A 24735-nucleotide genomic window follows, 5' to 3' on the forward strand; every position below is an offset into this window, starting at 1 on the left:
GAGGCGAGGAAAGAAGTGAAGAAAGGGGAGGCAGCTCTCTTGGATGTGAGAAGTGGTTTTTGGTGCTTACGGTAGAAAAGTAGGGTTCCTTGGAAGTTCCACTAAGTTTACTTCTTTGTCCCCTTGAACCCTGAAACCTTCTGCCCCGAGTCCTGATCCAGTTTCTGGGGCTCTCTGAGAAGCATCAGGGCTGACCCAGCAGAGGGGTGGGGGGTCCAGAATGTGGAAGGAGAACTTGGGTACCCAGGGATGAGCTGAGTTGAGTTCCTTGTTGCTGTCTCCACAAGTAGGAAGAAGAGAAGGAGGCGGCCCAAGCAGCTGGTTTGTTGGCTTGTCCAACGCCATTCTTGAGGCCCTGAATCACCAGGTTTCCTACTGAAGCCCATTCCTGAGGTGCTGACTCAGCCACCCAGGTGTCCGGGCCCCCAGGGCTTAAGCCCAAGGGCTGATGTAGGGGCCAGTATCCGTGAAACGGAGAGAAGAGCAGAGTGCTTCCCAAATTTCCACTGGAGGAATGTGGAGGCAATCATGGGATTGTCCACACAGTTTAGTCGTGGCTGATTTTCTGCTGTGCCTCCTTCCTGGGAGGAGAATTTTCATAGTAACTCACGACTTGCAGTTTTATCCCTGAGCAGGAGACAGAGCTGAAACAAGACTCACCCCTTCTAGAAGTGGCATCCTAGTGCCTAAAATGGAATCCCGCATTGCAGAGGGGCTAAGAAATTCCCATGATCTCTCTGAGACATCTGTCAAGATAGGTAATGTGGAGTTTCGCCTGGTCTTTCCCCAACCTCACTCTATTCCACCATACTCATATTAGCACCTCTCCCATACACCTTCCCCATACACCCAGCCCAACCTCAAACTAATTCTGGCACATTTTCCACCCCAGATTGATTGACCGCCTTCCTATCACCACCCCCAATTCAAGTCAACTTGTTATGAAGGGCACTTTTCCCTGCCTGGCATTTGAAGGGGAAGGGGGGACGGACGAATGAGACAGAGCCACTACCCAAAAAGAAGTCACAGCCCAGTGAGGGAGGTAGCTGTGCAAACCATTACACGAAAGAAAGAAAGAAGCGCTAAGCAGGGGTGCAAGAGGTGTGCGGTGGGAGCCTTAAGCAAGTCAGCCTGACTGCAGAGAGGAAGGCATCCGGAAGAGATGGATCTGAGGTCGCGCGTTGACAAGTTACAGGACCTCCATACCAGTGGTTCTCAATCGTTGCGTAGGGGGAATTTATCAGAAGCACCAGGAGAGTTTTCTCCCAAATACACGTGGCTGCCGTCCCCGGAGCGCTGACCTGCCCGCGAGAGTGGAGTGGGTGGCAAGGCAGATTCACGTGTTTTGAAAAAAACTCGCCAGCTGATTTTTGTCCCTGCGCCCCCCAGAACCAGCGCTCTACACTCCCTGGAGACCCCGAGACATTTAGAGTCTGCCGGGAGCACCCATAGGAGAGTGGTCCCGAGATTAGCGACTGACGCGTTACTATGGATACCCCGGGGTCGAGGGCGCACTCTGCGCACGCTCAAAACTCCTCCCGGGAGCTGACCCGGCCTACGGGCGGGGAGTAGTGCCCCATCCCGCTCCGCCCCGCCCAGAGCTGGGGGGCGGGAAGGCAAGCGGTCTTCTCCAATCACAGTTCCGGAAGGAGGAGGGCTGACAAGGTTTTCTCCAAACGAAGCATGGAACAAGATTGATGCATCTTTCCGCCAATTATCGCCGAGGCGCGAGGGGGTTGCCGGGATGGGGGTCGGAGCCAACATGGAGCCCTCAATGGGGTGAGGGTGAAACTGCCATTGCTGGTGGCTCCTGTTCTCCCGCCCCATCATGTTGGTGCACTTATTTCGGGTTGGGATTCGGGGCGGCCCTGTCCCAGGCAGGCCGCTACTACCCTTCTGCTTCCAGACATTCTCGGCCGTCAGGTAAAAAGGGACAAACCTACGGGGAGCGCGGGCCATTGACCGCTTAGCAGGGCGTGGGGCCCGCCGGGAGATGTAGTCCCCCGCTCGCGCGAGGCCTCCTGGGAGTTGTAGGCCCGCCCGGCCCGGGATGGAATGTCACTCCCCGGCAGACTGGCTTCAGTTATTTATAGCGACGACCCAGGTGCGATCTGGAGGTTCCGCGCGTCTGCATCCTCGTGTGGGCTGGACAGAGGGAGGTTCTGGGTCGGTGACCACGCCCGGCTTGTCCTCCCCACCAGGGGGCGCCGTGCTGCAAAGCCCTCGGTCGCCGTTCGAGGCCCCCAACCTCCTTGGAATTGATCTGGCGATTTGGACAAAAATGTTTCTGAACACGAATAATTTATTATTGGTGGTGCTCCCAAGATTCAAAGTGAGCTGAACAAAAGTGGTGCCTAGATCTGGATACTTTCAGCAGAGATAAAGAGTCAATCTAGTAATGCTTCGTGTGAGTTCTTGTGTGTTCGCGCTACACACGTTGGTCCGAAGGGAGAGAGACGGGTGGGAAACGAACAAGGCCCCTGAAACTGCGACTCCAGTGTAAATGCTTTATGAAAAGGGACTGATTCCCTTTTAATCCTGGACTGAATAATCTGAGGGCCAGGCAGGCAGCAGATTCACAGGGGCGGGTGGGTGTGGACTTGTGTCTTTGGAAAGCCGGTCTGATTGATCGAGGGCAAGAGCTGGGCCGAGCTGGAGCTAGAAGTCCCAGTGCTGGGAATTAATCCGCCAGTTCTTGGCAATAACCAACCCCTGCGTAAAGTCTTAGTTGGATAAGATGAGAGAAGTTGGAAAGCGGCCATGGTAAATTATTAAAAGGTTTAAAAACAGTCCTTCAAAAAAGAGCAAGGGTATTGATATTATTTAAACCGCAGAGAAACCCAGGGAAAGACATCAAATGATGTTCAAGTATTTGTGCGTTAATTAGTGTAGCGTCTTTCACACATGCAAGTCACAACACAATAGATCCTAAAATGAACTTAGTGGGTCCGGACCTTAAAAGTGCGTGTAACAGAATACATGTTAAAAAATTAGGGAAAGTATTGTTATGTGAAGCATTTCAATTTTGTGTGACATATACATTCATTGTACTAGGTCACGATGTAAACTGTATTTTTTAACCTTGGCCTCAGTAACTCTAAAACTTTGCAAAGTCTACAGTAAGGGGTCTGGCCAGATTGTTCTGCATTTCTCATGCGGGTATGCACTCAACAGCCAAGCATTTGCTGTATGTCTGTTACGTACCAGCACTCAGCTAAGTGGTGGGGACATGGTGAATAAGGTGGAACTTCCTCCCCTCAAGGAACCTAGAGTCCAATGGGAAATTGGACAATTACGCGGGGCAGAAAGAGGATGAGTTTCTCTGTCCAAAATTTAGGATAGATGTAAAGTACACAGTGGAAAACAAGACATAAAAACCAGGCAGGTGGAATGGGCTGGGGGAAGGCCTAACACAGGGGTGGCAAGAAGCCTGGCGTCCCTGAAACAAGAGATGGATGAGATGAGGTCCGCTGTTAGGGTCTGGGATTGTGAAAGACCAGCGTAGTCAAGGAAAAGCCTCACGCTCTACTGTTTTTTTAAAGCCTTTTCCCATCAGTAGTCTCATTTGGATCTTTGGCATCCCATCATATACTCTGGGCCAGACAACTGCTTCTAGCAGGCCTCCCTCGAGCTAGTCCTGTCATCCCCAGCCAGTCCCCTCTGCTATGATCTTTAAAATGCAAATCTGATTGTCACACCCCAGTCTAAAAACCATGAATATTCCTGTTGCCTTCTTTTTTTTTTTTTTTTTTTTTGAGGAAGATTAGCCCTGAGCTAACTACTGCCAATCCTCCTCTTTTTGCTGAGGAAGACTGGCCCTGAGTTAACATCCATGCCCATCTTCCTCTACTTTTATACGTGGGACGCCTACCACAGCATGGTGTGCCAAGTGGTGCCGTGTCCACACCTGGAATCCAAACCGGCGAATCCCGGGCTGCCAAGAAGCAGAATGTGCGAACTTAACCGCTGCGCCACTGGGCTGGCCCCGGTCCTATTGCCTTCTAAAGTCCTGGCTTTTTATGAGGACTGTAATGCCTGCCCCTGCCCCTGGGCCTCATGTGCCCTCTCCCTTCTGTGTGCCAGGCTTCAGCTCTTCTGTTCCTGACACTTTCTCATTCTTCCCTGCAGGCACTCCAGCATGCCTCCGCTCTGCCCAGAGCTCTTCCCCACTTTATCTCTGCCACCTTCACTTGGCCAGCTCCTTCCTTTCGCCCTCAGGTCTCGTCAGAAAGGCCTTTCCTGCCTCCCTCAGACAGGAAGAGTGCCCTGTGGTTGGTTCCCTTGTCTCTGGACTCGGCAAGCTTTTGTTAGCTGTTTATCCACCCACTAAAGCGTAACCACAATGCAGGTAGTTACTGGGTCTGTCTCATTTGCCTCCTGTTCCCCAGGCCTCATAGCAGAGCCCTGGCGCATAGTAGGCATGCAAACTTGCATTGCCATCTATAGATATGGAAACTGCAGGAAGGAGAAGGTGACCTTGGCCTATCCGAGCTGACAAGATATGCTGTTTGGGTTGTTTTTTTTTTTTTTTCCTTTTTCTCCCCAAAGCCCCCCAGTACATAGTTGTATATTCTTCGTTGTGGGTCCTTCTAGTTGTGGCATGTGGGACGCATGAGCAGTGCCATGTCCGCGCCCAGGATTCGAACCAACGAAACACTGGGCCACCTGCAGCAAAGCGCGTGAACTTAACCACTCAGCCATGGGGCCAGCCACATCTGTTTGGGTTTTTATTTCTTTTTTTCCTTCAGCTGATGGAGAGGGAGTGTGTTGCCCTCCCCTCTATATGTTGTCACTTAAGCACTCGAGACCTGTGAGGAGCCAGAGGGATGGGGTGCCATAAGCATTGACCACTGGTCAGGAGACTTGCTCCAGTCCTGGCCCTGCCACACGTAGCCTTGGCACACATGGCAGACTAGGGCGAGCCTGGATTCTGGAATCAGACAGCAGCTTTCCCCTCTTGTCCCAGTTCTGCTGCTTGGGGACAGATTATTTCTCAGCCCCACATGATTTTTTCATCTATCAAGTGAGAATAGTGGCATCTGCCTCCCAGGGAGGCAAGGATCAAATGTGCTGGACTGTTACCTCCGTGAGGTGGGGGCCGTGGCCCAGCGCGGTGCCCTCTCTTACCTCTCTGAGCCATGTTCACCCAGGACCTCATCTGTAAAAGCCATGTCGGGGGCTAACTGCTGTCCAGAGTGCCCTCCAGCTCTGCTGTGCTGTGATCGCAAAGAGCAGGGGCCGGAGATGCACACTGACCCAGAGGTGCCTCCGGAGGCTGAGAGGCCCGCTGTCTGGGAGCCGGCAGCATGGGGAGAGCACTGTTGAGACGTGATTACAGGCTGTTGTCTCATTCCTCAGCTGGTTTGCCTGTGTATGTTTGTCTCAGAAACTGGGGTTGGGTAAGAACAGCCCTGAGAAAGGCGGTGTAGGGCCGCACGGAAGAGGAACGCTGCTCTCCAGAGGGCTCAGCCCGGAGCTCAGCTGTTCGTTGCTCAGTTGGTAGAAAGTCGGGGCCTTGAGCCATCAGTACTGTTCTCTCCCTGCAGGTGCCCAGAGGGCCACCACAGCTCCTGCCTCCTCAGGGCTGTGGCCCAGCTGCGCTCCCAGCTCCGGGCCCGCCTTCCGCGAGCGCCCCCAGCTCCCCACCGAAGCCCTTCCGCCTGGCGCTGGGTTGGGGGCGTCCTCCTGGGCCCCGTGGTGCTGAGTAAGTGCCCCCGCCTCTGTCTTGTGGCGCTGTGTGAGGCAGAAGAGGCCCCTCCTGCCTACTCCAGACCCTGTGTCACGGAGTCCCGCTTTAACTGGAAGCTCTTCTGGCAGTTTCTGCGTCCCCACCTGCTGGTCCTGGGGGTAGCCATTGTGGTGAGATCTTCTCCTGCCCGCCCCGACCTCCCCCCCCCCCACCCCCCCCCACCGCACACCAGGGACAGGGAATGATCCAGCCAGGGGATGCAGAAGCCCCAGCTGGAGGTGCATAGGGACAGCTTTCCTGCCTCACCGAGTCTCAGAGGAGATCTCTGGAAGCTGCAGGACTGGCTGGCTTAGGGACCAGGGGCCAAGGACCACCAGGAGAAGCTGCACAGGGTGGCGGGGGGTGTAGGGTGCAGGGGTCTCCGGGGGCTGGCTGCCTGGACTGAGAAGCACAGGAGCAGCCAAAGCATGGACAGCAGCGGGAGAGGAACGGCCAAGGTCGGCTGGGCATGGGGAAGACTGTGGCCCCACACTAAACGTCTGTTCCCCACCCCCCAGCTGGCACTAGGTGCGGCACTGGTGAACGTGCAGATCCCCCTGCTCTTGGGCCAGCTGGTGGAGATCGTGGCCAAGTACACGAGGGACCATGTGGGCAGCTTCCTGACTGAGTCCCGGAACCTCAGCACTCACCTGCTCATCCTCTACGGCATCCAGGTACAGCAGGAGGGAGGGCCTGGGGGCACAGAGAGGAGCCGCCTGGGCACCGCTGAGTGCTGGGCCTCTCCCTCAGGGACTGCTGACCTTCGGGTACCTGGTGCTGCTGTCCCGCATCGGCGAGCGCATGGCCGTGGACATGCGGAGGGCTCTCTTCAGCAACCTGCTCCGGTACCGCCAGCTACAGGGTGCAGGGTGCAGGGGGGTGACTGATGGGCCTCACGGGGTCCCGGGCAATGTCTAGGGCTGGGGCCTCATCCTGAAGTAATGTCTCCCTCTTTTCCCACCTGCTGCCCCTGTGTCCCACCACCAGACAAGACATTGCTTTCTTTGATGCTAAAAAAACAGGGCAACTGGTGAGCAGATTGACAACTGACGTGCAGGAATTTAAATCATCCTTCAAACTTGTCATCTCCCAGGTCAGTGCCCTAGGTCCCCCTGTACACACACACATGCACACACACACACAAACATGCTCCCCAGTGCAATACACCGGGCCAGCCCTGTCCCACCCTGCTGGAGGGCTCCAGCCTAGGCTCACACCGAAGTGAGAAGCCTGCTGTCCTGTGAGGGCATGGGTGAGGGAGCAGGGAAGCTCATGGAGGGGAGGTGCCATGGCGGCGTCCAAGGTCAGGACAGGCTGTTTCTCTCTTGTTCTGAAATCCTACCTCCCCGGAACACCTTCCCAAGGACTCAGACAAGAGCCTTTCCTGGCACGGCTTGCCAAGAGCAAAATTCTTCGCGCCTGCCTTGCCCCCAGAATGCCTGGCGCACTGGCAAGAAGGAGCGGTGGCTTTTTGCTGTATTCCTGACATGCTCGCCTTGTGCACCCATCTGCTGGGTCATGCAGATGGTGGCCCATGGCAGTTCCTGGGCAGCACTGCCATGCAACTTGCTTTTTGTTCAGTTTCTAGAGCAGAAAGAAAGCAAACTTGGATTTGTCTAGGGGAAGGATGCTGTGGTCTGTAGACATTCTCTCCCAGCCCTTTCATGCCTGCTGGTCAAGAAAGGGTTATATACTGTGACCCGTGGACTGCCAGTTGGTCTCCCAGGGGTCAGACCTGTGGCCTAGGCCTTGTGAGTGTAGAATCGTGGCCAGCTGACCCTTGGTAAAGTCCCCAGGTCATGGTGCTGCTGCCAAACAGCCTTTCCCACTCTCCAGGGGCTGCGAAGCTGCACCCAGGTGGCTGGCTGCCTGGTGTCCCTGTCCATGCTGTCCACGCGCCTCACGCTGCTATTGATGGTGGCCACACCCGCCCTGATGGGAGTTGGCACCCTGATGGGCTCAGCTCTCCGAAAGTTGTCTCGTCAGTGTCAGGAGCAGGTACCAGAATTCCCACCTGTCCTCCTTAGCCTCCCCCTTCCTCTCTGCCCCACACTCTGCTGTCACTCCTCCCCATCTCCAACCTTGCCCCCTGTCCCCTGGATTCCCCGCAGATCGCCAGGGCAACGGGAGTAGCGGATGAGGCCCTGGGCAACGTTCGGACCGTGCGAGCCTTTGCCATGGAGCAGCGGGAGGAGGAGTGAGTCCTGGGCAGGGGTAGAGCACAAAGCAGGGGGTGAGGGGTTCCCCAAACTCACCCCCACCGGCCCTGCACCCCAGCCCAGCTGCTTCCTGAGGACTGGGCTTGGCCTCTGTCCCCAGACACTACGGAGCAGAGCTGGAGGTGTCCCGGTGTAAGGCAGAGGAGCTGGGCAGAGGCATCGCCTTGTTCCAAGGGCTGTCCAACATCGCCTTCAACTGTAAGTGAGCTGATCCCCGCCTGGGACATCCAGGTTGTGGCTGGGCTGAGCTTGGAGGAGCGAAGGACAGTCCCAGCAAGGCGGGCAAGGGGCAGCTCTCCACCTGCTTGACGTCCTTCAGACGTCTGTCAGGGCCAGGCACCTGAGGCTGCTGGCGCCAGCGGGCAAGGGGAAAGTGGGCCTGATGTCACAACCGAGCTATGTGTAGAATGCTGCCGGGCCACCCCAGAGGAAGCCAAGGAGGTGTAACACTCGTTACCAAAGGGGGAAACAAAGGCAGGGATCATTCCAGGGACTTAGCAAAATTCCTCTCAGTTGGAGGCCAAGCAAGGACTGGAACTGGGGACTAAGACCTAGGCCAACTCTGTCCTCTGCTCCTAGCTGCTTCCATCCTAACCACTTGTCCCCTTCCCCATGCAGGCATGGTCCTGGGCACCCTGTTTATTGGGGGCTCCCTCGTGGCTGGACAGCAGCTGACGGGGGGAGACCTCATGTCCTTCTTGGTGGCTTCCCAGACAGTGCAGAGGTGAGTGTGGGGCTGTTCCTGTTCCTAAGGAGCCCTGCTGGGTCAAGGGGCAGGGTGTGCTGCATAGCCCCAGGCCTGCCCAGCTGCCCCAGTGAAGCACAGGCCTGGGAGAGGGCTCCCCACGCCCTCCCCTCAGGCTCCCAGCAGCTCCTCCAACCTCATTCACTGACTCCACACTCAGAAATGCAGGAATCATCCTCAGACTTCCAAACAATTCAAGAGTTTCCTTGACAAGGTTGGTTTGTTTTCAATTGTGGTAAATACACATAACATAAAATTTGCCATCTTAACCATTTTCAAGTACACAGTTTAGTAGCATTATGTACACTCACATTGTTGTGCAGCCATTACCACCATCCATCTCCAGAACTTTTTTATCTTGCAAAACTGAAACTCTGTCCCCATTAGACACTAACCGCCGTCTCCCCTCCCCCAACCCCCAGCACCTCCATTCTACTTTCTGTCTCTGTGACTCTGCCGACTCTGGGGACCTCATATGAGTGGACTCACACAGTATTTGTCCTTTAGTGACTGGCTTATTTCACTTAGCAGAATGTCCTTCAGGTTCATCCATGTCGTAGCATATGACAGGATTTCCTTCCTTTTTAAGGCTGAGTAAGAGTCCATGTATGTCTAGACCATCTTTGACACGCTTTTCAAGAGCTGGCCTACCGGCCTCTGCCTGACTTCCCAGGATGAGAGGCTCCCCTGGGCCCCGCACGCCCCTCCCTCTAGCTCAGGTGGCGGGCTCCCCTCGCCTGCCTTCCAGGCTAAGCACTCGCAGTTCCTTCTGCTGTTTCTCTTCACTTTGTCCTCCCCGCTACACCATGTGTATCGTAATACACACAAATACAAATACGTGAGGACAAATAACTGGAGTGAAGACCTGTGGTACCACCAACCACGTCAGCAAAATAGAACATCACTCAGACCCCTCTGTGTGCCTCCCCGTTGCTCCTGATCCTGACTGTCCTCGTGTGCTGGCTCTGGTTCGTGGCATGCCTGTGTGTCGCCCATTTAGAACAGAGTCTCCCACCCTTGGCCTTACTGTCCCATGTAGGATGGAGCTAACCCCGGACAGGCAGACAGGAGAGACTCCCTTTCTCCCTGAACCAAGCATTCCACAAAGACTGAATTCTGCCCATCTCTGCAGCCGCAGGGCCCCGTCCTCAGCCCCATTTCTGCTTGGAGCTCATTAGCCTGGGCCCGTTCTGACCTGCTCTGGTCCTGGATGGCCTCATCCCTCCTCCAGCTGGGAGCTGCTCCCTGGTGGCCTTGGGACTGAGGAGCTCTGACTGTTGTAGAGACGGGACTTGGGGCCTCCCCCTGCTGCCCTTCCCCCAGTGCTGACCCCAGGCCAAGCTTTGGCCTCTAATTTTAGTCCTGAGGACCTGTGTGAACCCCACTGGCTCCCTTCACACAGTCACCTCGAGGCCCTCCAAAGGGCAGTGGTGGGAAAGCCTCCCTCCCAGCACCTCCCAGGCCTGGCCCTCCTCCCTCAGACTCGCCTTCTCGTGGGCCCCCTCCCCTTTATGGCCCAAGTACAGACCCTGCCTTTCCTCCCCACTGCACTGCCTGGCCAGTTAGCAGAATTTTATGACAGACACAGACAGCCCAGGGCGTTCGTCTGTGCTGTCCTCTCACAGGCTGCTGGACAGGGCTGCTCTCACAGCCACAAGCCCAGCTTTTTGGGGGCCCCTCACCACATGGAGATTCTTCACCACCCACCTTGGAGGAACTGGGTCTTGTTTATTGAAGAAGCTGGTGTGTTTCCTCCTGGGGTCCTGCAGAGGAGGCAGGGAGGGGTGGGAGGTAGCCTTGCCCTGCCTTCAAGCAGCTTCAACCTTCAGACCCCATCCTCAGTGTCCTTCTTGGTGGCCCTGAGGCCCCAGAGGAGATGGAGAGGTGCCCAGACCACAGTCAGGGCCAGGCCGCCTCATCTGCATCCAGGTCTGGGCCCTCCTGGGAATGGGCTGCCCCCCGCCAGGCCTTGGAGAAGGCCAAGGCCTGCCCTCTGAGCCATCTCTGAGAGGAAGGTCATTGCACCCCGAGTCACGTGTGCCTGGCTTTCAGTTGCTACCCGGCACCTCTGCCAGGCCCTAATGGCTTCCAGATCTCTTGTGGAGAATGTTCTCCCTTCTCATCAACAGATAACTTGCTGTCCTGGCTCTTCCTTGCGTGATGCCTCCCCACTCCCTTTGGCAAGTGCTGATGGCTCTGAGCCTGCCAGAACCATTTCCTGCCGGCTTCTCTCTCCCCCCTTTCCCCCTCCCCCCCACCCCCCACCGGCCGCCCTGCTAGGGAATCAGTCTTTCCTCTTCTTCAAGAAAGACCTGCATAGACAATCACAGACGCACACACTGTCACGGGCCGGCCGGGCTGGTCAGGGGCTGGTGACTAAGAAGCAGTGACTCACCTTCCTCCCAGCAGCTGACAGCCCCACACGACAGAGGAGGTGACCCACTGTCTAGACAGACGCACGCTCGCACCATTCCTTACACAGGGAAAGCCCACAATAAATTGTCTCCTGGGGATTTTGTTTTAGGGTTCCCCCCGAGTCCCCATGTGGCCCAGTGTCTTCTGTTTTCTTTCTCTGAAAGGATTCACATCCATCTTTCCACCTTAACTAGTCCTTGCTTCCCCCAGCAGTCAGTAGCGCTAGATCTGACCTCGCCTCGTGGGCCCCCCAACTCTGACCTCTGTTGACTGCGGTGGCGCCATCCCTGCGTGTGGGAGCCGGCCTCCGCCCTGCAGCTGCAGGCAGCGTGGAATCTGACCCCACTGAGCCCTGTGCCTGCTTTCCATGTCTGTCTCCCTGGAGCCCCCAGTTCAGAGGGAGCAGACAGCTGTCAGCCTCATCTGGCCACAGAGAGAATGCGACTCCAAAAGGAGAAGCAACTTGCCGGTGGTCTACCCAGTGCTGCTGGATCCCAGGGCTCCTGATCCCAGATTTCAGGAGTGTTCTCTGCGTGCAGCTCCAGGTCACCTGTTTCCCTGCCTCACCCAACATGCCCCCCATGTAGCTGAGACCCAGACCTTCCCTCTGGCACCATCTTCTCTCAGGATCTTCTTGGCCCCACTCCTTCAGCCCTTCTCTCCTCCTCCTCGCAGGTCCATGGCCAACCTCTCTGTCCTGTTTGGTCAGGTGAGTGGCAGTTGGGGGTGGGTCCCGGGTTGTGAACACCGGATCTGGGCTGGAGTCCCATCAGCCACCGACATCACTTGTGTGCTTCAGACACTGGGTATCAGGCGGGGGGACACCACAAGCCCCTCCCCGTACCTGCCATGCGGGAGTCTGAGAGATGCTGCTGTGTTCCCACCCGTTCCCTCGGCCCTACTCCCTTCTCACCACAGACTTGAAACCCCCTCCCCAGGTGGTTCGAGGACTCAGCGCGGGCGCCCGGGTCTTTGAGTACATGACTCTAAGCCCGAGCATCCCGCTGTCCGGGGGCCACTGCGTCCCCAGGGAGCACCTGCGAGGGTCCGTCACATTTCACAACGTCTGTTTCAGGTCAGCGTTAGTGGGTGGGCATGGGTAGTTCTCGGGTTGAGGATGGGAGGCGGCCCTGGCTGGGACCTCTGGGTCACTGTTTCCCCCTTTGGGGTACACTGAAACTTCAGGAGGGACCAGGGCAATGAGGGGCTGGGAATCTGGTCTGACTGGGGGTCTCTTGGCTCTTCCCAGTTATCCCTGCCGCCCCAGCTTCCAGGTGCTCAAAGACTTCACCCTCACGCTGCCCCCCGGCAAGATTGTGGCCCTTGTGGGCCAGTCTGGGGGAGGTAAGAGGAACCTGCCACCCTCCTGCCCTGTGACTTTCATTCCCGTGCTGGCCACTCGGAGTGGGTAGGAGGAGGGGTTGCTCTCTCCTGGCACAATCTCCAGAAACCCGTGCCCCGGCCCTGACTGCCCTGCCTCCCCAATTCCCCAGGAAAGACCACCGTGGCTTCTCTGCTTGAGCGCTTCTACGACCCCACAGCGGGCAAGGTGACGCTGGACGGGTGGGACCTGCGCACCCTGGACCCCTCGTGGCTCCGGGGCCAGGTCATCGGCTTCATCAGCCAGGTGTGGAGAGAAGAGGCCTGCCTCACGGCGGGGTCACCCAGGAAATGTGACTTTATCTTTCACCCCGCCACTCTCCCCTGCAGCCCTGCCTCTCTCTCAGTCTGCACGGCACCATCCCCGCATCATCCCCTGCTCTTGGGGGGCTTTGCACTCCTTCAGTCTTCCCTGGCATTCACTGGGTCAGAGGCGCCCACGTCCCCAGCCCCCGCGTCCCCAGCCCCTGCAGCTCTGCCCTCATACCCTCCAGGCACGACCTCTCCATTAAAGGGATCCAAGCAGGCCGGGTGGGATAGCCGCTTTAGGATCCCTGGGTGGGCTGACAAGAGGTCTCGAGACACCCAAGCGGTTTTGCTGGGGACTGCTGGTGGCCCACCCGCCCACTCAGGGAAGACTCGTGGCCCCTCCCTGGAGTGTTCAGTGCCACTGCTTTCCCTCTGCCTGAGGCGGCCCCGCCCAGTCAGGGTCATCTCCCCCTACCCCCAATGTGTGGATAAGAAGGGCACCCTTACCCCACGAGGACTATCTGCCACCCCCTCCCTCCCCATCTCCCCAGAGATGGGGGGCTCTGCCCGCTGGCCTTGCTCTCTCAGCCACCTTCCCGCTCCTGCTGAGGGCTCCGTGCCCTGCGGGAGGCTCAGCCTCTCCCCCCTTGGATGGACCTCTCTGTACTCATTCGACCTGTAACTTTGAACTGCCCCTGCCTGCCCTCCAAGGGGTCCCGGTCTGGCAGAAATAGCCTTTTCTGACGTGCCTCGGGGTTCGGGGCAAAGTTAGAATGTTTCCTGTGGACGCCCCCACCCCCGCCCCAGGAGCCAGTCCTGTTCGGAACGACAATCATGGAGAACATCCGTTTTGGGAAGCTGGATGCCTCCGATGAAGAGGTTTATGCAGCTGCCCGGGAAGCCAATGCCCATGAGTTCATCGCCAGCTTCCCCGAGGGCTACAACACCATAGTCGGTGAGTTCCAGGGACGGCATCCTGTTAGGGGCTGTGGGGCCCACGGCCGGAGGCTGGGATCACGGAGGACAGGAACACAGGCATGGCCTCAGGGAAGACCCAACCAGAACCATCTCCGAGAGGGACAGAGATGGTTCTGTGGGGACAGGGGAGTCCAGGCGCATGCGGTTCAGGTACAAGCAGGCTGCGAGACAATCTGACAGGGAACACAATTACAGGACCCAGCCAGGGACACACGTGAGCTGTGGTGTTGGGACTCTCTAGAGCTTACCAGGGGCCTCCGTGTCCCAAGACCCGACCAGAAGCAATGGGGTGTTCTCTCCTCGTGGTCGTTTATCCTTCTGGCTCCTATCTTTTTGTTCTTTAATGTAAAGGTGGTTCCTGTCTTGTTATCCAGTGGGATTGATTTGATTGAGCAAGTCTCCCTTCTGACTTACCCAGGAGAGGGCTCTGGTGGTTCTGGAACATTGAAATCTTGTAGCATGGCACTAGAGTATTCAATTGCAGTTTGCAACTTTGTGTGTTTATCTCAGAGGTCTTTTGTCCAACCTTTGGGGCCATGTTATCGTCCAGAGTCTCTTGGCTCTTTTGCAGAATGTTCCAGCACATCTCAAGGTGCAGGCATATCTGGGGTTCTCAACTCTTCTGGAAACTTAGGCCTCAGTCTAGCTGGGCTGCCTTCCCCGTGGTGCTCCCACTGTCTTGAGCCACCCTTCGCGTTCTGTTACTGATATAGCTGCTCTTCCCACTGCTCAGATTACACGCCCTCTGACCGGAGGAGCCGTGCCCACACCTCTCAGGTGGCACTTCCCTTGTCCCTCTGACCCCAGCTCGCTCCCAGGCTTCTCTGGGGCTTTACGGCCCTCACTGCTCTGGGACTGCTGTCACTTTGAGGCTCTTCCTGGCTCCCAGGCTGCCACCTCTGCTGTCCTCTGTGGGCATTTTAGATCCCAAGTGTGGTTTCCCCAGAATGCCCGGGCAGTGGGCTTCGAATCCCACCATGCCGTCACCAAACTCCAGGAGCCCACTTCTGGGTCCTGGATGTCCCCACAGCAGCAGAGACGTGGGAGCCCAGGAGAAGGTGGCTAGAGCTGCAAGGCCAGGGCAGGGATAGGGCCCTTCATGGCTCTGAGACCCTGCTGGGCTGCGGGAGGGGCACTTGGTGACTCCTCCAGGGTGCAGTGAGCCCCACCATGTGCACGACTCCTGTCATCTCGGGTAAGTGTGCACACCTTTGCACAGGAATGTAGGGTCAAGATGCTGATAGGCGTCACCCCTGCCCTGAGAGAGGCAGGACAGATGGGCACAGTGCTGGGGAGGACCCCGCGGGGCCAGATGGGAAGTTCCCAACAGCCCTGGTGCCCCTTTGCGGGGCCGCCCCGGAGTGCAGAGCTGAGGATCGCTTCAGGCCCCTGCCCTGTCCCCTTTCCCAGGTGAGCGGGGTGCGACCCTGTCTGGTGGCCAGAAGCAGCGCTTGGCCATCGCCCGCGCCCTCATCAAGCAGCCCACGGTGCTGATCCTGGACGAGGCAACCAGCGCACTGGACTCAGAGTCTGAGCGGGTTGTGCAGGAGGCCCTGGACCGTGCCAGTGCTGGCCGCACTGTCCTGGTCATCGCCCATCGGCTCAGCACTGTACGTGGGGCCCACCGCATCGTCGTCATGGCCCACGGCCGTGTCTGTGAGGTCAGCAGGGGCCAGGGGAGCAGGTTGATGGGTTGGTTCAGCTTCAGCCATGGACACAGTGGAAGGAGTGGCTCAGCTGAGCTGTGTGAGGGTCTGGCCTGGCCCTGGGGGCTTGGGGCCATATTCTGGACGGAGTGCCCCATGTTGATTCAGGAGTTTCTGCCCTTAGATGACCCCTGGCCTTTCGGAGCTCCAGTTTCTGCCTCTGTGCCCTGGGGGTAGTAGAGTTGCACCCAGGATCAAAGGGAGGTGTAGTCGGAGAAATGTACAGTGCTGGGGGCGGGGGCTGGGGTGCAGAAGAGGCAACACCAGGGGCCCTGATCAGGGACCTGCCAGGAGCAGCACCCCAGAGACTGGGTCTGCAGTAGGGCTGGGAGGCTGCGTGGGGCCGGCTGCCAGCCCCCCAGCCGCTTGTTCAAGCCAAAGCTGAGAGGGTCTGAGGGGCAGTAGGCCCTGAGCTGGACTCTGTGGGCTCTGTAAGGGAAACAGCAGGACACAGATGCTCGTCCAAAATACAGCTAAGCAGGGAGTTGGCACTTACAAATACAGGTGTGCCAGTGGCGACATGTAATCAGTTGTGCTTTGGTTTCAGTGTCTGGGACATTGGCTTAGGTGATGGTGAACCCAGTGACTGATAAGAAGCAGGCCTTCCTAGAGCTCTGAACTCTGAGCTGCGTTGGGGTAACCATCTGCCTCTCCGTCTCCTCTCCAGGTGGGGACCCACGAAGAGCTCCTGAAGAAAGGTGGGCTCTATGCAGAGCTCATCCGGAGACAGGCCCTGGATACCCCACCTCCTGAGACGCCCAGTGGCCCCAGGAACCGCCACCCCAAGTCCTGATTATGGCCTTCTAAGGTCTGGTCGCTGTTGAGCATCAGTGCCCAGGGCCTCGGCTTGGCTCGGGGGAGCTCGCAGGGACTGAGCTCCTGGGAGGGCCAGCATGTTGGGGTGTGGGCTGCTGCCACCGCTCCCCTGCTCACAATAAAACCCGGCTGAGCACAGGGCTGGGAGGAGGTTGGGAGGAGGCTGGGACCACTCCCATCCGCTCCCCATCCTGCCGCCAGGCCGCCTCTCTCCTGCCAGAGCCACAGAGTTATTGGGCTACACAGGGCAAGAGCCAGAGTCCCTGGGCCCTGCTCTGCTCCCCGATTTTGTTCAGACTCTCCCCACCCCTCTCAGAAACCCTGCCAAGTCCCTCGCTCCCCCTGACAGTCCCTCGCTACCCCTGACAGCCTAGGGGTGTCCAGGCCCCAGCTCCAGGGGATTTTATGAGTCAGGGTCTGCGAGGGGGTATGAGCATTCAGACTAGGTTCTTCCCCACACCTATGGCCAGGACCTTGCTTTCCTAGACCGACCCATGACACTGCTCCGTCCCCACTGCTTCTCTGGGCCCTGGGAGAAGAAGCCCACCCCTTGGGCCAACACCTCGAACCCACAGTCCCCATCCTCAGAACAACTTCCTTCTCCCTGCTTCATTAACACAGACCTTTTTCTAGATTTTGCCCTCCCCTCATCCAAATGCAACAGATGACACACACACGCAGACATGCGCGCTGGCTCTTGGGGAGGGGTAGGAGGGGCAGGCGCACTATGGACGGTCCCACGAGGAGCTCCCAGCTGGCCTGGCTGTCTAACCTCTGCCCTGGCACTGCATGCAAGTCTGTCACCAAGTGAGATTGTGGACAGCCCCATTTCTATGGGAGGACACTCAGCTGTGAAGGGGACAGAAGGAGCTGACACCCTAGATTCCAGCCACGGGGCACGTGGTGCCAACAGTCACCAAACACTAGGGGGCAGTTAATGCCAAGCCCCTCAGGCTGACACAATATGATACCAGTCTAAGAAGGAGTGGTCACTGCCAGACCAAGAGAAGGTGGGACTGGAGCCTCACCTTGAAAGAGGATGGGCCAACTGCCCACACGGCATGAGTCTGTGGCCCTACAGCTGTGAATGAGGTGGGGCTGGATTCCCTTCAGATTCTGCGGACCTGGGAGCAGCCAGGGTTTCCCACCAGCCCTCCTCATGGACTCCCAGAGCCAGCTGTCTCTCCTGCCCTGATTCTTCCCATGTCACTTCCCACTGGGAAACCTTACCCCACGGCCATGTCCAAGCTGAGGACTCCACTCAGCTCTGCTCCCTAGGGTGGGGAAGAGGGTTTGCCTGTGCCGGACCTTTGAGCCAGCCCAGCGTTTTGTATTTATCCTGTGGCACAGAAGGGTGGTGCTGTGTTTCAGGGGGGCAGCAGCCAAGTGTTGGATGAGCAGAGCTGGCTGCCGCTGGAGGAGAGGTGTGAGTGCAGGAGCCAGGGGTGAAAGACCCCGCAGCCTCTGGGTGTGGTTTAGGGCAAACCGCCTGAAGTATCCCAGGGCCACAGCCACTCTTGTTTGATGCCCCACTTCCTGACTGCTCAGAGGTCACATTCCAGGGCAGCCACAGCCCAGGAAGCAGAGTGCGGCGGGCTGGCTCCAGGTTGCTTTGCCACTAAACACCCCCCTAGTGCATCCAAGAGCAGGCCTCAGCTCCCCAGCCAAGCCCACACTGGCCTGCCGGGCCCCACCCTCAAGGGAGAGCCGGCCAAGGCCAGCTCCGGCTCCACCAGCTCCAGCCCAGCCTCAGGCCGCCCAAGACATCTGACACCAGATTTGAGGTCTCTCCTTATCTCTTCAGGGTGGCCTCTCTGAATCCTGCCTCCCCACCCCAGGAAAGTAGTGAGACCCATGGCGAGTGCTGGGCAGGAAGGCCCTGCAGTGGGCTGCACACTGGCCATGGAGCCTTGACCTCAGCCCTGGCTCCCGCAGCTAGTCAAGGTAGATCGTAAGTCTGGCTGTGCTTCGTCTTGAAAGGTTGTTTTAAGAGTTTAAATGGGATAATCTGTGGGAAAGTACTCAAAACTCACAATGCTGCAGCCTCAGAAGGTGGTCATATCTGTGCAATAAACCCTGTTATCCACTCATTCTGCCCAAAATTTGTGTTCGTTAAGCACCTGCCATGTACTGCCATGTCTGCAGTGGGGACGAGGACCTCCCTGCTATGAAGCCTCCAGTCTCGGCGGGACAGACAGATGGGCAGGCAATTGCAGCACCATGTGATATTCAGTTGGCGGACTATCTGCCACTCATGGCCAAGAGCCCAGCGTGAACCCAGAGGCCTCAAATGCTTTGTGGAAGGAGATAGAGTAGAAAAAGGTTTCAGTAAATTAAGGGAGATAAACGTGCTTTCTCTCAGGCTTACGGTGCAGCATCTCCCCATTCCCAGATACACAGAGGTCAGAGGAGCATTACACCAAAGGCAGAGCTTGACACAAGAATCAGGCCCAGACACGGTCCTGCATGCAGCATGTCTCCTGTGGCCCTAAGCTGCCCAGCCCTCCTGCTGCTGCTGCTTTTTCCCTGTGCCTTGGGTCCCCAAGACATCATCATCCCACTTCAGGCTGGCTGGCACTAGCCTTGCAGACTGCAGCTCTGCTTCAGCCGCAGCAAGTCCCTACTCTGGCCCATTGTCTCGTTGGCCTGGATCATCTGAGGCATCTTCAGTCAAATGTGCTGGCTCTGCCCTCTCAGGACCAGTGTTGTCACACCATGCTATGTACTGTGGCCAGGGCACCCCAGCCGGTTCAGGGGGACAGCATTTCTTCCTTTAGAAAAGCCTCACACACAACAGGCAAACTCCTGTGTTAGTGATGGGAGTGGAAAATGGTGTAGCTCCCACGGCGGGGAATTTTGTCGTATTCGTCAAATTACCCACACAGTTGCCTCTTGACCTGTAGTTCTATTTCTGGGATTTTACATCTGTGCAATGGTACTGAGAACACTGTTGTTGGTAGTGGAAGACTGGAAACCCCCAGTGTTAGGGGCCTGGTTACAGGAACAATGGTGCATCCACATAATGGAATATTGTGCAGCCTTTTAAAGAGGTGGAAGTTTTCCAGGTACTGGATATCACATGGTCTCCAGAATATGTTGTTAATTGAAAAGATGTGAAACCACAGGGCACCCACATTACCTGGGAGGGTGGCACGTGTGCACCCATGTTACTTGGGACGGTGGCAGGTGAGCCCACAATCATTGTGGCAAAGGCCAACTTCCCAGACAGGAGGGGTGAATGCGGGGTGGTGGGAAAGGGCCTCTTGAGAGACAGACTACCCCTTGACACGAGACTAGAAGAGGCCCTGCCTATCCAGTGTAGGCCAGGACACGGGGGCTCTGAAAGAGGAAACTGCTGATGCCAAACTCCCCACCACTTTCCAGCTTGGTCAAGAGCCAACTCTGCTCTTTGTGAAAGAACAAATGATCCCGGGTAAGGTTCGTGGGAAGGGAGAAGAGAGGAGAGAGGGGCTAGGCCAAGGGTCAGCGACTGACCCTCAGGCTGGACATACAGTGGCTGCAGCTGGGAGCCTAGAGGGCCCCAAGGGCACCCCCAGCCCCAACTGTCTCTGGGCTCCCCTCAAGCCCTCCCCAGGATTGCTGTGGTTTCCTCCTGGCGCCTCTGGTCTCCACGGCCACAGGCCCACGCTGCACTAATGGCTCAGCCTGGGGCCCCAGGGACCTCCCCCGCCCCCCAGCCTGCTCTGCGGCCCCCTTGCCCCCTCAGTGCTGAAACCCAATCCTCTGCGGCAGCTCAGGCTCGGCAGAGCAGCCTCCAGCAGAGTGGGCCTGCTTCCACAGCACCGCGCCACACCTGTCTTTGCTGCAGAGCCCCCAGCCCAGCGCTGAGCCCAGCAGAGCTACAGCCTGTTCCTGGAGAAGGTCAAGCTGGACCAGCTAGGCCGCCGCATGCAACCCCACCAGGCCAGTGCCTCCCCACCTCGGTCTGGACTCCTCTCCTCCGCCCTCTCCTCTCCTTGCCTCACCTGCACTGACCCCCTGACTGGCCACCAGAATCCTCTCTCAGCCCCTCGGGGTCCTCGGACTGACCTTCTCTCTTCCTCTAAGCCCCTGCAGTCTGCTCACCAACCCCAGGCCTCTTAGGCCCCCCACCTCACGCTCCAGCCATGAAGCCCCCTTCAGGGCCGGAGGAAGCCCGGCGGCCGGCCTCGGACATCTGCGTGTTCGCCAGCAGCTGCACGCTGCACGGGCTGGGCCATGTCTTCGGCCCTGGGGGCCTGACCCCGCGCCGGGGGCTGTGGGCAGCAGCTGTGCTCCTGTCGCTGGCTGCCTTCCTCTACCAGGTGGCTGAGAGGGTGCGCTACTACGGGGAGTTTCACCACGAGACGGCCCTGGACGAGTGCGAAAGCCACCAGCTCACCTTCCCGGCGGTCACCCTGTGCAACATCAACCCGCTGCGCCGCTCGCGCCTCACACCCAACGACCTGCACTGGGCCGGGCCCACGCTGCTGGGCCTGGAGCCCGCCGAGCACGCAGCCTTCCTGCGCGCCCTGGGCCGGCCCCCCGCACCGCCCAGCTTCATGCCCAGTCCCACCTTCGACACGGCCCGACTCTACGCCCGGGCCGGGCACGCCCTTGAGGACATGCTGCTGGACTGCCGCTACCGCGGCCAACCGTGCGGGCCTGAGAACTTCACCTCGGTGAGACGACCACTCAACCAGTCCTGCCAGGGACCCAGGAGCGCCAGCCAGTCCCTGCCCAGGACCAGCAATCGCCAGCTTTGCCAGCCCAGGCTCCCCCAAAGCCAGGGAACCTTAACCCCTGTGCCCCGGGATCCTTTCTTTCCCAGCCAGACCATGGGCTCCTCACCCCACCAGCACCCTTCTGGTCAGCCCAAGAAGCTGTCCTCCTTGGGGCTCCCTCCCTGTCACTCAGCAGGACTGCAGTGGGCAAGGTCACGTCTCCCAGCATGGGCACTCACCAGGCTGGCCCTGGGCCCAAGGTCTGGTTGTGGAGACCCTGCTCCTGGGAGGTGAGGGGACTCTAGTGGGACTGTCTTAGGGCAGAAGATTCCTCTCTCTGGCAGTGGGAGGGGGCTTGTTTTCCCTCTGCCTCTTCAACATTCTGCCAGTCCTGGAGGAGGGCAACTGGGACCCACTTCCTTTTACACCAGTCCAAAGAAACATTTGCCCTGTAAGATGTGCCCTGGGCGGGGGCGGGGGTAACTGGAGTGATGGGAGCCAATGAGGGTCCAACTACATGTGCCCGGATGAGGGTGGGGCTGGGGGCATTGAGATGTGGGCTTCAGTGTTCAAAGAAGAGACCCAAAGAAAGGACGGGGAGGGGAGCAGTCCCATAGTCCTTGTGTTTGCTGGGGGAAAGGGCTGGCTGGGCTTTCTGTTCCCTGGTGAGGTTTGTCCTCTGTCACCCCTAGATCTTCACCCGGATGGGGCTGTGCTACATCTTTAACTCTGGCGCCAACGGGGCAGAACTTCTCACCACTCCCAAGGGTGGCATGGGCAACGGCCTGGAGGTCATGCTGGACGTGCAGCAGGATGAGTATCTGCCTGTGTGGAGGGACATGGGTATGCAAGCACGTGTCTGAGGTTGGGGGTGGTGCAGATGGGAAGGAGAGGAGGTGCAGGGAGGGCCCCAGAGCATGGGCTTTCTTGTGAGAAGAGCACGGGCTTGGCCCATCACAGTCCTAGGGATAGTGGGCTGCAGCAGGGGGTCTCCTGGGACCCAGGCCTCAGGCTTCAGGGTCCCGCTTCCCCTGCAGAGGAGACCCCATTTGAGGTGGGGATCCGCGTGCAGATCCACAGCCAGGAGGAGCCGCCCATCATCGACCAGCTGGGCTTTGGGGCTGCCCCAGGCTACCAGACTTTTGTGTCCTGCCAGAAGCAACAAGTATCCTCCTCTGGGCCTCCGAACCAGCCCCGTCGTCCCCCTCCCCGTCGTCCCCCCGCCCCCAATCCTCTCTTTCAGCCCACACCACCTCCGTCCCTACCCCTGGAACCTCAGACCAATCCCAGGGGCCTCTGCCCCACAGTGACCCTCACGTTCTATCTACCTGGGTCTCACACTTCTCCCAGAAGCCTCCTTAACCAATCTCTCTACAGCTGAGCTTCCTGCCACCGCCCTGGGGCGACTGCAGCTCCGAAACTCTGGACCCCGACTTTGAGTCGGAACCCGCTGGTCCCCTGGATCCCCCCAGACCCAACCCAGGCCCCAGCCCTCCCTACAGTCTAATGGGGTGTCGCCTGGCCTGCGAGACCCGCTACGTGGCTCGGAAATGTGGCTGCCGAATGATGCATATGCCTGGTAAGGGGCTGGGAGAGCGGAGGAGGAGGGCGGCGGGAGGGAGGCACCGGGGTGGGTGGGTGCCTGGGGATCCTCTCCTGAAACGTTCTCCTCCCCCTACACCCCAGGCGGCGCGCCGGTGTGCAGCCCCCAGCAGTACAAGGACTGTGCTAATCCGGCGCTGGGTAAGGGGCAGACCTCCCCTGCATCCCGTCCCCACCCCGCTCGGCCTGAGCCTCCGACCCCGCCCGGCCGGCGGCGCTAACCCGGGCGACTGTGGCCCACAGACGCCATGCTGAGGAAGGACGCGTGCGCCTGCCCCAACCCGTGCACCAGCACGCGCTACGCCAAGGAGCTCTCCATGGTGCGGATCCCAAGCCGCGCCGCCGCCCGCTACCTGGCCCGGAAATACAACCGCAGCGAGGCCTACATCGCGTGAGCGGGGCTGGGCCGGGAGGCGGGGCGGGCGGAGCGGCGCCCTCCTCCGGGCCGAGCCTTTGGGCGCACGCCCTGCTGGGCAAGGTGCTTAACCTTTCTGATGCCGTCTCTTCTGCAAATGGGGGCGGCGATGCCCCTCCTAGGGCTGTTGAAAGGAGTCAGAGACCAGAGAACGCGCACCTGTTTCCTGCTAGCAGCCGGCACCAGAGGGTGTCCAGCGAACTTTCCTGGCCTCTCTTTTCCTCCAGGGAGAACGTGCTGGTGCTGGACATCTTCTTTGAGGCCCTCAACTATGAGACAGTGGAGCAGAAGAAGGCCTATGAAGTTTCGGAGCTGCTCGGTGTGTGGGTGTTCATGCGCGCTCACGCAGGACACTCCCAGGGTGTGGGCAGAGCAAGTGGCTGTGAGCTGACTGGTGATTCTGTCTCTGCAGGCGACATTGGGGGCCAGATGGGGCTGTTCATTGGGGCCAGCCTGCTCACCATCCTTGAGATCCTGGACTACCTCTGTGAGGTGGGCCCAGGCCCCAGCTGGGGGAGGGGGAAGGAATCTATCCACAGGATCCAGGAGAAGGTGCGCGCTGGCCACCTGCCCCAATGCTTGCCCCCAGGTGTTCCGAGACAAGGTCCTGGGATACTTCTGGAACCGAAAGCGCTCCCAAAGGCACTCCAGCACCAATCTGGTAACAGCCCCGTCTTCCTCCCCAGCATCTCCACCGTGGGTGCTCTGCCCCTCCCCATGGAACCTAGAACACCATCCCTACCCAGCTGAGAAGAAAATAAGAGTAGTGGGTGAGGGGCGTGCAGTAACCTTGACTGGTCCCTAGGGGGAGGACCCCTCCCCTCCTTTGACCCTCTCCTTCCTCCCACAGCTTCAGGAAGGGCTGGGCAGCCATCGAACCCAAGTTCCCCACCTCAGCCTGGGCCCCAGGTAACGAAATGGCTCCCTAAGGTCAAGGGAGGAGGGGCAAGTCTGGCAGAGGGTGAAGTTCAGGTCCAGGAGGGCAGGGGCAGGAACAGGGCAGTGGGTGCGAGGCCTCCTGTCCCAGTGCTGTGGTCTGTGTCTCACCAGGCCTCCCACCCCGCCCTGTGCTGTCACCAAGACTTTCTCTGCCTCCCACCGCACCTGCTACCTCGTCACACGGCTCTAGACCCTGTGACTGTGTCTTCAGGGCTGCACCTTGGCATCTTGGACATGCCCAGCCTGCACATGTCTTTGCCATCTTCACCCCAAATAAAATTCTAGTGCATCAGTCTCAGCTGTTCTTCCTACAGGCAGTCTAGTCAGGATAAGGTCAGCCCTACTCAGGCACAAGATGACCTGCCAGCCATCTTACAGTGGACATGGTGTCTGAAATGTGGGCTGGGTCCCAGTTAACCACCAGAACTCTCTCTGGGAGAGAAGAGGAGTAAGAGGGCATCAGTCATTTGAACCTCAGTGTGAATGAGTTCATCAGACTCTCAGAGAGAACGGAGCCCAAAGCCAGGTGTGCAGGCAGAGAGAAGTCAGGGGTAGGACAATCGCATTTGGGGTACTATAACGGAATAGCTGGAAGAAGCCTCTGACCCAGAGCCTGGCAAGAAGTCGGGGAACAGACAGGGAGAAGACACACCAATGCTCACTCCCAAGGACACAAGCTGTTGTCCTGCCTTAGATCACGACTCTTCTTCTCATGTTGGGACCAAGCGCCAGCACACCACCTGTCTCTATGGAACAGCTTTTGCTTTTCCAACTTCCCCACAAGAGCTGAAGGCCCCAGCTTGACAAGGTGGAGGGAGGCCCTTCCTTCCCACTCCTGCC

At 58.4% G+C, this 24735-nt stretch overlaps 2 protein-coding genes and 2 long non-coding RNA genes across 11 annotated transcripts; 2 read left to right on the forward strand and 2 right to left on the reverse strand.

Moving 5' to 3' along the window:
* Nucleotides 1-453: 453 nt before the first annotated feature.
* Nucleotides 454-1332, reverse strand: LOC139045932 (uncharacterized). The gene is made up of 3 exons (XR_011505390.1): nt 1207-1332; nt 661-746; nt 454-581 (listed from the first exon to the last, which is right to left on the reverse strand). It is a non-coding gene; the product is annotated as an uncharacterized lncRNA (long non-coding RNA).
* A 389-nt stretch (nt 1333-1721) lies between these two features.
* ABCB8 (ATP binding cassette subfamily B member 8) lies at nt 1722-20203 on the forward strand. Of its 4 annotated transcripts, none has more exons than XM_044765759.2 (17): nt 1723-1923; nt 5547-5859; nt 6247-6402; nt 6479-6573; nt 6716-6821; nt 7565-7726; nt 7840-7925; nt 8048-8145; nt 8566-8671; nt 11783-11816; nt 12046-12182; nt 12357-12451; nt 12601-12734; nt 13544-13691; nt 15125-15375; nt 16088-16228; nt 20066-20203. In XM_044765759.2, exons 1-16 carry the CDS (start codon nt 1829-1831, stop codon nt 16211-16213), a joined length of 2142 nt encoding a protein of 713 aa, XP_044621694.1. In that variant the 5' UTR covers nt 1723-1828; the 3' UTR covers nt 16214-16228; nt 20066-20203. The 4 variants fall into 4 exon arrangements, with proteins under 4 accessions (XP_070372383.1, XP_044621694.1, XP_044621693.1 ...); XM_044765758.2 differs by lacking the exon at nt 20066-20203 and adding an exon at nt 18041-18325; XM_070516282.1 differs by lacking the exon at nt 20066-20203 and having other exon boundaries at nt 1722-1923; nt 15125-15324; nt 16088-16451.
* Nucleotides 5706-10710, reverse strand: LOC139045944 (uncharacterized). The gene is made up of 3 exons (XR_011505432.1): nt 10400-10710; nt 6379-6583; nt 5706-5841 (listed from the first exon to the last, which is right to left on the reverse strand). It is a non-coding gene; the product is annotated as an uncharacterized lncRNA (long non-coding RNA).
* Nucleotides 20204-20223: 20 nt separating the features above from the next.
* Nucleotides 20224-24326, forward strand: ASIC3 (acid sensing ion channel subunit 3). Of its 5 annotated transcripts, none has more exons than XM_070516299.1 (11): nt 20224-20897; nt 21632-21782; nt 21977-22104; nt 22317-22518; nt 22626-22682; nt 22785-22932; nt 23184-23275; nt 23369-23448; nt 23546-23617; nt 23807-23865; nt 23984-24326. In XM_070516299.1, the coding sequence occupies exons 1-11, from the start codon at nt 20364-20366 to the stop codon at nt 24216-24218; spliced, it is 1758 nt and encodes a 585-aa protein (XP_070372400.1). In that variant the 5' UTR covers nt 20224-20363; the 3' UTR covers nt 24219-24326. The 5 variants fall into 5 exon arrangements, with proteins under 5 accessions (XP_070372400.1, XP_014684398.2, XP_044621698.1 ...); XM_014828912.3 differs by having other exon boundaries at nt 24007-24211; XM_044765763.2 differs by lacking the exon at nt 23807-23865 and having other exon boundaries at nt 24007-24266.
* The last annotated feature ends 409 nt before the right edge of the window (nt 24327-24735 follow it).

This window comes from Equus asinus, chromosome 1, assembly GCF_041296235.1.
Source record: "Equus asinus isolate D_3611 breed Donkey chromosome 1, EquAss-T2T_v2, whole genome shotgun sequence".
Classification (NCBI taxonomy): domain Eukaryota; kingdom Metazoa; phylum Chordata; class Mammalia; order Perissodactyla; family Equidae; genus Equus; species Equus asinus.

Bases quoted from the DNA above. Each gene is read 5' to 3' on its own strand.
- ABCB8 (XM_044765759.2), top strand. From the start codon at position 1,829: ATGTTGGTGCACTTATTTCGGGTTGGGATTCGGGGCGGCCCTGTCCCA. The intron at 6,574-6,715 runs GTACCGCCAGCT...TCCCACCACCAG, and splicing joins CTCTTCAGCAACCTGCTCCG to ACAAGACATTGCTTTCTTTG. The intron at 11,817-12,045 runs GTGAGTGGCAGT...CCCCCTCCCCAG, and splicing joins TCTCTGTCCTGTTTGGTCAG to GTGGTTCGAGGACTCAGCGC.
- ASIC3 (XM_014828911.3), top strand. From the start codon at position 20,364: ATGAAGCCCCCTTCAGGGCCGGAGGAAGCCCGGCGGCCGGCCTCGGAC. The intron at 20,898-21,631 runs GTGAGACGACCA...TGTCACCCCTAG, and splicing joins GGCCTGAGAACTTCACCTCG to ATCTTCACCCGGATGGGGCT. The intron at 23,276-23,368 runs GTGTGTGGGTGT...CTGTCTCTGCAG, and splicing joins TGAAGTTTCGGAGCTGCTCG to GCGACATTGGGGGCCAGATG.